The sequence below is a fragment of the Loxodonta africana genome, chromosome 15 (assembly GCF_030014295.1).
Source record: "Loxodonta africana isolate mLoxAfr1 chromosome 15, mLoxAfr1.hap2, whole genome shotgun sequence".
Classification (NCBI taxonomy): Eukaryota; Metazoa; Chordata; class Mammalia; order Proboscidea; family Elephantidae; genus Loxodonta; species Loxodonta africana.
This window is the reverse complement of record NC_087356.1, coordinates 47,210,283-47,221,995: the sequence shown is the minus strand read 5'-3', so window position 1 is coordinate 47,221,995 and position 11,713 is coordinate 47,210,283. Positions and strand designations below refer to the sequence as shown.

The 11,713-nt window shown below is 43.6% G+C and overlaps 1 protein-coding gene across 8 annotated transcripts in view; it reads left to right on the top strand.

Annotated features, from left to right (window-relative positions):
* The first annotated feature begins 766 nt into the window (after positions 1 to 766).
* TTL (tubulin tyrosine ligase) overlaps positions 767 to 11,713 on the top strand; it is a 63,212-nt gene continuing 52,265 nt past the window's right edge. For 4 of the 8 annotated variants that reach the window (XR_010317980.1, XR_010317979.1, XR_010317981.1 and 1 more), the window contains exons 1-2: positions 767 to 1,005; positions 3,946 to 4,024. Coding sequence is in view for 5 of the 8 variants with exons in the window: in XM_003417400.4 (XP_003417448.1) it covers positions 849 to 1,005; positions 3,946 to 4,024 (236 nt within the window). In the remaining 3 variants the exon portion in view is untranslated. Of the gene's footprint in view, positions 4,025 to 11,713 lie in introns of all 8 variants that reach the window. The other 4 variants (XM_064268833.1, XM_064268832.1, XM_064268831.1 and 1 more) reach the window with 4 other exon arrangements.

Here is an 11,713-nt window from a genome sequence, read left to right as displayed (position 1 = left end):
CCCCGGCCATGCGCCACTCAGGGGGTCTCAGCAGACAGATGAGAAGAGCCTTCGACCCAAACGAATCAACAGCTGCCGGAAAGCTCTCGGTTATCTGCTGTCGTTAAGCAGGAAAAGAAGGGAAGCGGATCTTCACGTGGACACAGGACCTGGCCTTAAAACCTCGTTATTATCCTTAAAACTTCCCTTTGAAACAGCAGATGGAAGAACCGGAAGGAGCCGCGCAAAAAGGGATCTTCCGCTGGCATTGGCCCCCTTGGTTCAGGAGGACGTGCCCCAGTCTTTTTTTCCTCCACTGCAGATTCCAAATGCTGCGGCTAAAACCCCGCCCACCGGCGATCACCCTCAAACCCTTCGCAGCGCCCCGGGCGCTGGCAGGGTGCGGAGGACGCGCGTTGTCCGCGGCCTGCTTGTCCCCTTCCCGGCCGGGCCCGGCCGCGCGGAATCACGGGTTAGGGGCGGGGCGCGCCGGAGGAGGGCGCGGCGTGCAGGCGGCCCTGGTGGCTCAGACGGTGCTGGCGGCTCCGGCGGACGCGCGAGGCCCGGGCGGTGCTGGTGGCTCGGGCGGTGCCGGCGGCTCGGGCGGCGCCGGAGGTGGGCGCGGCGTGCGGGCGGCGCTGGTGGCTCGGGCGGACGCGTGGGGCCCGGGCGTGGCGCCGCTGGGACTGAAAGCGCAGAGGCGCGGCCGGAGCGCGACGGGGGCTGAGTGGTGGCGGGGACCGGGGCGCAGCGGGCTGGGGCGCTGGGGCGCAGCGGGGACGGCGGGGCGGGTTCCACGCTGAGCCGCCGCCTCGCCCGGCTGGTCCCTGTGGCTGCTGCCCGGGGCGCCGGGCGCGCGGCCCTTCGCCATGTACACCTTCGTGGTGCGCGACGAGAACAGCAGCGTCTACGCCGAGGTCTCCCGGCGGCTCCTCGCTACAGGCCACTGGAAGAGGCTGAGAAGGGACAACCCCAGATTTAACCTGATGCTGGGAGAGAGGAACCGGCTGCCCTTCGGAAGACTGGGTGAGCCCTTCCCCACTTCCCGCCCCCCACGGCCCGTTAGAACTGGCGCTTTTGTTTCTAAGGTCATAAATCGTCCCCTCCTTCGTGGCTCGGGCAGATCAAAAATGGATCCGTAAAGGTCCAAACCCTTCGTTTTTAATGCCGTCTCTTAAGTCGGATTCGGGGTCTGAGCCGTGGTGCGGCCACCTGAGGCCGCAGCTGCTTCCTGACAATGGCTCGTGCCTGCAGCCTGGGGGGCGCGGGCCGCCGGGGAGGGGGAGGGAGGCCGCGTGTACCCGGATCCCTCGGACCGACGCCCCCCAATCGGCCAGGTTAACTGGACCCAGCGCAGGGCGGGGCGAGGCTCTTCAGAGCTGGCGGCCGATATTCGACTGCAGTCATTTGCAGCTTTTCTGCGCTGAGGATTCAAGGGACCGAAAACCCTGAGAAATCAGCTACCCAAGACTCAGATAAACTGGCAGGGGATTTGGTAGAGACCTATGGATTCCAAAAGCAGGAGATTCAGAAGTGACCCTAACCCAGGGAAGGGTGACTGATTTTAGCTTTCCTCAGCTTCACCAGAGAACATAATTTCACAGCTGTGGGTTGAATGCTGGAGCCCTGGTGGTGCACTTATTAAGAGGTCGGCTGCTAACCAAAGGGTTGGCAGTTCGAATCCACCAGCCACTCCTTGGAAATCCTATGGGGCAGTTCTCCTCTGTCCTATAGGGTCGCTATGTTTCGGAGTCTACTGGACGGTAACGGGTTTGGCTTTTTTTCGGGTTTGTGTTGAATGCAGGTTTTGCAGGAGGTTGGATTCCTCTCGGCCCCTCATTCCCATTGCCCTGCTCTCTCCCAGGAGGTTACCTTCATTCACATGAAACAGCTGACTCTGCACCACTGTATCCACATGCCAGTCTGACTGATGGGCACAGGAGAAAAGAGGACCAGGGACTTCCTTTTTTAAAGATGTAACCCAGAAGTTTTCTGGATACTCCAGCTCACATCCCATAGACCTGAACATAGCCTCATGACCTCACCTCATTGCACAGTCATCTGGGAAGTACAGCCTCCCTCTGGGTAACTGTGTTCCCTACCAAAATTCAGCTGGGGTGGGAGCCAAATTGTATCCCCGAAGAAGAGAATCAATACTGAGGAAGAGTCATCTCTGCTTTGGAAGGCAGCCCCAAGAGAGCAGTGTTCTATGCCCAGAAAAGGAGAGGGGTTTTAGAAAATAGGTGTGGTTAGAGGTTGGAGAGGTTCCAGGAGCTAAGACTGAAAACAGGCTGTTTGGTCATAGAGTGGAGCCTCGGCGGTGCAGTGGTTAAGCATTCAGCTGCTAAACAAAAGATCAGCAGTTCGAATCCACCAGCCACTCCTTGGAAACCCTATGGGGCAGTTCTACTCTGTCTTATAGGGTCACTTATGAGTCGGAATCGACTCACCAGTAGTGGGTTTGAATGGAGGCTATGTAAAATTGTAATGGATTGGGACACCAAGTGGTGTTGTGGCATAACATTGGTGAAATTTTTTTTGGAAATGGTACCGAGGATAGCTTGTCCTTGTTATAGAAGTTTACACTACAGAGAGGAAAATGGCCCTTGGTAGTTGTTTGATGTATTATGGTGACTCCATGGAAAGGATAATTTCGACCCCGGCAATCTCTCGGTACAGGGAATGTGCTTGGAGAGTCCCTTTTATTAAACTGTCTCCTCGGGAAGCCTTCAGCAAAAAGATCACTTTCCCTGAAAGGAGGAGAAGGAAATTGCTTATAGTTGAAAACATTTATTTTCTCCTGCTCTGCCTGCTGCCCTCCCTGACTTTGCTTACCTTCCTGTTTGGACTTGTAAAAGCTTGGTAGAATCCTAATATTGAAAACAGACAAAAATGGGTCTGCCAGGGCCAAAACGGGTGGTTGCTGGCATTGCTGTGGTGCTCAGTCCCAGGGATAAGGAGCAGAAACCTATAGGGCCTGAATCCTAAACAGGTACCACAAATCTAGTAGATGATCAGTAAATGTTTGATTTTTATGGGTAAGTCCCACAACAAAAATAGTTGCATGCCTGCAACATCAGGGATATTTATCTTTCACTTAAAACGCACTGTGGAAGGCAGGTAGTTCAGGTATGAGTGAGAGCCATTTAATACCTAAGTTAGACTGTATGCTGTTCTCAAATGAATTATTCTTGTTTCTGGCAACTCACACTTCCTTAGTTTGGTCTTATTTTGATTTTTGTTATTGAAAATGCAGTGCTTCTTGTTAGGATTTTAAACAAAACTGAGGCTTTGGTGTTTATTTGTATCTTTTCTGCTGTAGTTTGATAGAGGAAGGGGCACACAGTAGGACCTTGTGAAAACGAATTTCCCTTTGGGATGATGCACAGAAGGAAGTTCTCAGGAATTCTGCTTTTATGGGTGTGGCCCCTCCACTCCTTTCCATCACTGCTAGTGGCGCTCCTGGAAGCTTGCTTGAGAGGTAGACATTCTTGAGAACAGCACCATGGTAGCTTTACTTCCTTCCTTGACCACTGTAGAAGGCAAGGTTAAGGCTGCGGAAAGCATGGCTCTATTATAGTGATCTTACTGTACAGAGACACTCATAAGTCTGTAGATGAATTTATTAATCCATATATCCTAAGGGTGGAGTGTAGTGGGGGTCAGAGAAGGGTGAAATAGAAGATACCCCTTATGCCTTCTGCCCTAACAAGAAGAAACAGAGGCAGCAGTAGTCTTTGGCAGACACACGATGTTGATATTACACTCTCTGCTCTGGAGAGGGTAAGAATGGCCAGTGGGATCCTGAAAGAGAGGGGGGCCACAAGGACAGCACAACAAAATTGTTCCATTTCTAGCAATCAGTCCTGAAATAGATGAACTGGGCATAAAACAGCTGTCTTCCCTTTTGCATGCTGGTACTGACCTTGCCCTGTTTTCCTTCTGAGCTGCCTCTTTCCTTCATAGGTCATGAGCCTGGGCTGATGCAGTTGGTGAATTACTACAGAGGGGCTGACAAACTGTGTCGTAAAGCTTCTTTAGTGAAGTAAGTGTTTTTTTAAGAGCTGCTTTTTCAATTTTTTACATAAAAGTCTTTAACTTCCATGCTGAAGAACTGAAAAATATGGAATTATTTTTAAAGGGCAAAAATACTTGTATTTAAAAAGCAAACACATAACTGTTCTGGAGCTTCTAAGTGACTTTGATAGCAATCCAAAGCTTTGCTGTCTACTGCCTTTGCTGTCTATTAGGTCAGGCTCCCTAGGGGCAGAACCTGAGACAGGATTTCTTATGTAAGTGATTTATTGGGAGAGGGATCTCAGGAGAAACCTCTCGGGGAGTGGCAGAGGGCAAGGAAAGAAGCCACCAAAAAGGTGGCTTTAGCTGAAGTGTCGCCTCAGCCTGACCTCAGGGATCTCTGCAGTGAAGGGCACTGTCTTAGTTACCTCGTGCTGCCATAACAGAAATACCACAAGTGGCTGGCTTTAAAGAACTGAAATGTATTTCCTTACAGCGGAGACTAAAGGTCCAAATAAGGGCCTTGGCCATGTCATTTCCTTCTCTGAGCCTCTCTCCTAGTTTCTGGTGTCTGCCAACGATCCTGGGCATTCCTTGGTGTTGCTTGGCATCTGTCTTTCCCACTGTGTCTCTGTCTGTTCTGTTCTTTGTATAGCTCAGACGTGATTAGGTTTGGGAGCCACCCTACTCTGCTGTGGACTTATTAACATAACAAAAGAAAAGCCCTATTTTCAAACAGGATCTTATTTATAGGCACAGAGGTTAGGATTTAAACACATTTTGGGGGGGAACACAATTCAATCCATAACAGACACCTTAGAGTTGTCATATTTTAAGGCAAGGGACCAGGCTCCTGTACGCCAGTATCAGTCAGTCATTGGCTGTAAGGAAAGGTGGAGGACATAGGCTTCCAGGCATTTCTGGGCAAGAGCAGGTCCCAGGAGAAGGAGTGCGAGCAAGCCCTGGACAGCCAACTCTCACAGCAGCAAGGGGTCCCCTCAGAAAGGAGATTTAGGCAGGGGTTAACAGTGTCTGCTTCACTGCCTACATCTGAGCAATTGGGTTAGGACTCGGCACCACAAACAGTGTCATGAGGCAGAAGGAACCAGTCCTATACGGGGACTGAGATCTGGGTCAGCAGCTTGGGTTTTAGCTCCAGATCTTCCTTTTATCACCTTGGAAAAATTTCCTCATCCCTCTAAGCCTCAGTACGTCCCTTGTGAGGTGGTTGTGAGGATTAAATGAAGTGATGTGTGTAAATCGGGCAGCACAGTGGCCTGGTACACAGTATCTGACTTTGTGCCTTTGTTTCCTTCTCTGTAAAATGGGGATAGTTACAGTGAGGATTAATTCAGCTAATTTCTGCCATTGAATAATGCTTGTCTCATAGTTTACACCATATAAGTGAAAGCTCTTCTGAATATTATTCTTACTGTTATTGCTATTGCCACTGCTGTAATTGCTATCATTTCAGTAGGTAAGCACCAGGTGTGGACCCTAAAGTCAGAGCTGTAATAAAAAAAAAAAAAAAAAAATTTTTTTTTATAAGTCTTAAGTATTCTTCCCATGATGACTAGTGGACATGGGTGTTGCTAAAGAGGTCATTTAGGTAAGATGACTCTGGAAGAGAGGACTCAGTGCAAAATGTCTTTTCCCACTAGCATTTCTTTCTGGGCTCTCCATGTTTGACTAGGTTGAGCGTTAATAGGAATGTGTCTGCCTTTTTGTTCACACTCACTAGCCCCAGTAATTTATGCACCCAGTCTTCTCGGGGATCTGTTTTCATGATTCACCAGCTGCGCCTCCAGGAGGGCGAGGCTTCCTGAAGTCTTCTTATTATGTATTGGGATGCAGACTGTTTCATCAGAATCTGGTGTACAGGTGGGGGTAACATGAATGTTTGTCCAGATGATTCTTTTAGAAATATGTGTAAAATGCTTATTCAGTCTTTTTTCTACTACAAATTTTTTCTCTAAAGGTAGAAGTTTTGCTTTTATAAGTAGGAAGCAGAGGATGTTGTAAAAAGAAAAAATAATGTTATACATATTTGCATATTTAGTAGCTCTGATGAGATGGAGTGTGTTCAGGTCCTAGAGTTACAGCCAGGTCTGATAGGTATCCAGACCTCCAGAACCTTGGACACTTAGCCACTCTGCATCTCACTGTCCCATCTGTAAAATGGGAATGATAGTGATAATACCCGCTCTTGGTCCCTAAGTGGTATGTGACATGATCTCTCATGGCACTTTGTAAATGGCGATATGATTTATGTGGGCTAGGGCTTGTTACCATTCTCATAGTCTTCCCTCACTCTCTCAGGTATCTTCTGAGAAAAAAAGAAATCTTCTGAGGGGCTATAGTAATTCCATGAGATGACACTTCCCTTTGCCGTTTTCTCTGGCTTCTATAATTTGTATGATTTGAAAGGACTCTAAAGAGTTGGAAATATCTCTCATTTTAGTAGGACAAAATGGTAACTCAGAGAGGATAGCCATGTTGTTTGTGACCACAGAAGTTAGTGCTGGGCCAGGATGGTCCTGATCTGTACAAATGGGATCCAGGGGCAGTGTGACCAGGCATCCCTCAGAGGGATTCCCAGAGCATTGGTGAGGTTGTGCAGCCAGCGGCTTCCTCCTGTCAGTTCAGTGAATTTCAGAAATTCATCAAAGCCCCAAAGCCCTAGGCTTGGAGCCCTGAAGGGCCTTTCTTCCCCTGATCCAGTTGGGAGACCTCCTTTTCTCTTGTGAGTGTTTGTTCTTTGTAGATGTATTGAATAAATCTCTCTTTGCAGTTGCTTTCAAACGGGCTTATAATAGAAAAATGCAAAGGGCTTCCTGCCGACTAAATGGTTTCCAAAAGAAGGCCATCCTACAGAGCAGCCATGTCCAACAGAAATAGAAAGCTACCCACACGTATCATTTTAAATTTCCCATTTTTTTTCAGTTGCTGTCAAGCCACATTTTAAAAAGCACAAAGAAACAGGTACACTTATTTTTAATAGTATATTTCATTTAACCCAATAAATTCAAATTATTGTGTGTAATCAATGTAAAAAATAGGTTCCCAATCAAAAGGGAGAAAATGCAGTAAAGCATTGCATATTCCCATGGAATCCGGACTTTCTAGAGCAATGGAGGCAGGGTGAACCCATGAAAACTATTGCTCTGAGATAATCTTTAGACCTTAAGCCAAAAAATATCCCCTGAAGTCCTCTAAAAACCAAACAGTAGCTTGGCTTAACTAGCAAAGAATGTCTGCCTTGAGCATTGTACTCTTTTAAGAACTGTCTGTATGGGATCAAACTGACAATAACAGCTCGAAAGATTAGATAGGAAACTTAGGGGCAGTGAGTTTATATTAATGTGAGAGAAACAATTCAGAGAAGGAAAGTGAGAACGGTTGCACAACTTGAAGAATGTAATCAATGTCCTTGAATTGTATGCATAGAAAATGTTGAATTAGCGTATGTTCTGCTGTGTATATTCTCAACAACAAAAATGAAATAATTTTTAAGAGATAAAAATGACTAATGAGATTTTACTTTTTTTATTCTGAGTCTTCAAAATCTATTGTATTTTTATATTTACAGCACTTCTTCCTTTAGACACTAAATTTTCACTGGAAATAACTTGATCTATATTTTGATTTCATGAAAATTTATGGTCGAAAAAGCAGCTTTACATACCCAGGTTATTCTCAGGTAAAAGGTTTTCGGTAACTAAACTGAATACCAAAAAGTCAGTTTACCTCTGGCACTCGCATCCACATTGACAAAACCCATTCACCATTTTTAGAAGAATTGATTTGATGTTGAAGCAGAAGCGTATCAGTTTCAGAACGATGTCTGTCAAAGTTAAGTAAATTCACCAACACTTGTGTCAGCTTAGTATCATTACGGTCAAATTCAGAGTGGTATTGAGCGTTGAGACAAAATATACCTCAACTCTGAATTTATCAATAACAAAGCATTTTGAAAATTTCTCTTTGGTTTTTGTCTTTTGTAATTAAGATCTTCATGCTGAGTCATGCTAGAAAAAATGTGTAAGGTCATTATTGGTTTATATTATAACAAGTCATTATTGGCTTATACTTAGACAAGTATAAATTCTCATACTTGTCTAAGTCACAAATAAGCTTTTTCCTTGCTTGGAGCTATAAATTTATCTTGTTCATGTACAGTGTGATATAGATAAGAAAATGTTAAAGGACAATGCTATTTTTAATCTTTGATTATTGAATGCAGTAATGAATTATTGAACAAAAATAATGCTTTGGCAAGCATCCCTTTTATTTCAAGGAAATCTGAATTGGAGTTAACAGTACAATATATCTTTGTACAACTCTTCCATGACTTAGTGATCGCTGGCAAAGGACACAGTATTATTAAATTCATTGTCTTCTGTTTCTTTCAACAGTTCCATGAACTGGTGAATTACTGTAGCATTTACAAGTATGTACTGAATCATTTTAACAATTGTATCCCTGACACTTTTCAAAACATCTACTTCAGAAAACTAAGTTCAGATGTTTTCACAATGTATCACACAGTAGAATGAAGCAGTAAGGGAAACATCAGTCTCTTGAAGATCACAGTAAATCTGTATTTTAAGCTAACCTAGCTGAAGCACTTGCTTTTATTCTCAAGTCGTGATAGAAACTAATTTTTTGTATGGAGATAAAATTCTTCATTGACTGGTAAAAAAGATTTTAAAATATCTCTACCACCAGTTTGATTTTCTTTTTTTTTAAGTCTGCAATTTGACAATACTGCATATATTTGGAAGGCCTTTGAGACAAGATATACCTCAAGTATTGATTGGGCAGTGTTTCTTATGTCACATGATTCATCTAAAGATAAAGAAAAGTATTTACAGTATTCAAATTTTGAATCAAATTAATTTTTGGTATTGCTAGAAAGCCTTTGTACTCATTGGCCGTTGTGGCTAAATTGAGGATCTTTCACTTTTTCTAAAATATCTTTTTTAGTCTCTTCCTCAAAATTTCTTTCACTCTTTCTACATCTAAAATGATTTTCATTTTTATGCAAGAACCCAAGCCATTTTGTAGCTGACCAAAGTTATAAGTTCAGATCCTATTAAAAATTTGTTTTAAAAAAATTTTATTAGAAATTTAATTCTGATTTTATCTATTTTTTCCTTTTTTTTTTAAATTGAACTTTAGATGAAGGTTTGTAGGACAAACTAGTTTCTTATCAAACAGTTAATACATACAATGTTGTATGACATAGGTTAACAACCCCAAGACATGTCAGCACTCTCCCTTCTCAACCCTGGGATCCCTATTGCTGGCTTTACTGTTCCCTCCTACCTTCCAGTCCCCACCCCAGGGCTTGTAAACCCCTTTGGTCTTGTTTAGTTCCATGGGCCTGTTCAATCTCTAGCTGAAGGATGAACCTCAGGAGCTGAAAGGGTGTCCAGGGGCCGTACTCTCAGGGTTTCTCTAGTCTCTGTCAGGCCAGCAAGTGTGGTCTTTCTTTTTGAGTTAGAATTTTGTTCTACATTTTTCTCCAGTTCTATCCAGGACCCTCTATTGTGATCCCTGTCAGAGCAGCCAGTGGTGGTAGCTGGGCACCATCTAGTTGTACTGGACTCAGCCCGGTGGAGGCTATGGTAGATGTGGTCCGTTAGTCCTTTGGACTAATCTTGCCCTTATGTCTTTAGTTTTCTTCATTCATTCTTGCTCCCAAAGAGGTGAGACCAGTGGAGTATCCTAGATGGCTGCTCACAGACTTTTAAGACCCCAGACACTACTCAGCAGAGTGTAGAACATTTTCTCTATAAACTACGTTATGCCAATTGAGCTAGATATTCCCTGAGACCAGGGTCCTCATAGCCCTCAGCCCAGCAATTCAGTCCCTCAGGGAGTTTGGATGTGTCTGTAGAGCTACCATGGTCCTGCCACTAATTTTATCAATTCTTTTTTTTGACTCCTGAGTGGAAACTGCTTATTAAATTCACTATGCATTTGCTGAAAATGTCTTTTACACAGCAGATAAATCACTTTTTCCTTTTGCTCTGCCATAGCAAATTGCAGTTGCCATTCACTGTGAGATTTGTGGCATACCTTCTTGCCAGTCCTTTTCTTCTTCTTCTTCTCTTCTGGTTATAGTAGTAGCTTCTGCATCTCCACTGGATCCTGCATTAGTTTTATGCTTTCGTTTTAAATTTAAGGATTTGTCCATACTTATTTTTATCTAGAAAAATAATTATATTTCACTTTAGTTACCAAACACAGTGAAATATAATTATTTTTTTTGGATAACAAATAAGTAATTATATCTAATTATTTAAATTAAAAAAAATTACATTTTCCTTTAGTTACCAAGAAAACCCTAGTGGCGTAGTGGTTAAGTGTTATGGCTGCTAACCAAAAGGTTGGCAGTTTAAATCCACCAGGCGCTCCTTGGAAACTCTACTCTGTCCTATAGGGCCACTGTGAGTCGTAATCAACTTGATGGCAATGGGGTTGGGGTTTTTTTTTTTTTTGGTTTTACCAATTTTGATTTATGTAGCTATCACTGTAACTTGTGCTGTCTGCGTAATAAACACATTATGATGTTACATCAATACATTAAAAAAAGCCATTTGAACTAAATCAATCTATTATCCCTGTCTAGATAAGTGGTATGTTTTTGTGTAACACCTGAACCAAGCATGCACCCAAGACACACACTGCAATACAACAGTATTATCTTTAGCAATGCGGTGAAATGCCACTCTACCAGAATGATAATGGTGTGCTTGATGAAAAAAGTATTTGCACTGCTTCAGTTTTTAAATTAAAAAGTGAGATTTAGAATTCCATTGCTCAATTGCATTGGCCACATTTCAAGTACTCAGCAACCACGTGTGGCTACTGGCCATCATATTGGATTGTGCAGATATAGAGTCTTTCAGTGAGTTAGAAATTAGTATTTTTATTTTGTTGTTGCTTTGAGTTCAAGTAACTTTCAAATTCTGTTGACCTTAACTTTAAAAGAGCTTTATTTTTATCTCCAAGTTGGTTTGTTTTTATTTTTCATTATTTCTGTTACTTGTTCATAGACTGGGTTTTGCAGGTGAATGGTACCACAGGCTTAGCATTGACAGTTCTGCCTGAGATAGAACAGGCACAGCTGAGGGAAGGCTTGTGCATCCTTTGGTAGGTTCCTCCCTGGCTCTTTGATTTCTGCAGAGCAGGTGTCAGTACAGAGTTAGGAGTTCTGGGCTTGAATCCTGGCTGTGTTATTTACTACATTTGTGATCTTGGGAAATTTGCTTAAATTCTCTGTGACCCAGTTCCTAATTTGTGAAATGTGATGCTTGTGCCAGCTGCTCTGTGAGTGTGCCTAGAGAGTATGGTATTTTTACACACATAACGTGTGCCTTTATGTTTGTTTGCCAGCCGCACGCCCACCCCTGTGAGGTATTTTCATGAGCACTGCCTTGTCCATTTTTTTTTTTAAATGTTGCTTTTAAAAAAATTAGCATAGCACGCTTACAAAAATACCTCAGGGGTGGGGTGGTTGACAAACAAACTTACAAGGCACACTTTTTTGCGTTCAAATACAGTCGCTATAATGGGAAGCCCTTGATGAGCTTGAGCTTTTATGTTTGTTAAGAGCCTTGCTCAAGGCTTGACTTTATCTTCCATTATGTTATGTTCTTTTGGGAAGAGAGGGCACGTTTACTTATGCCTTCTGGCATCCCGTGTCCTG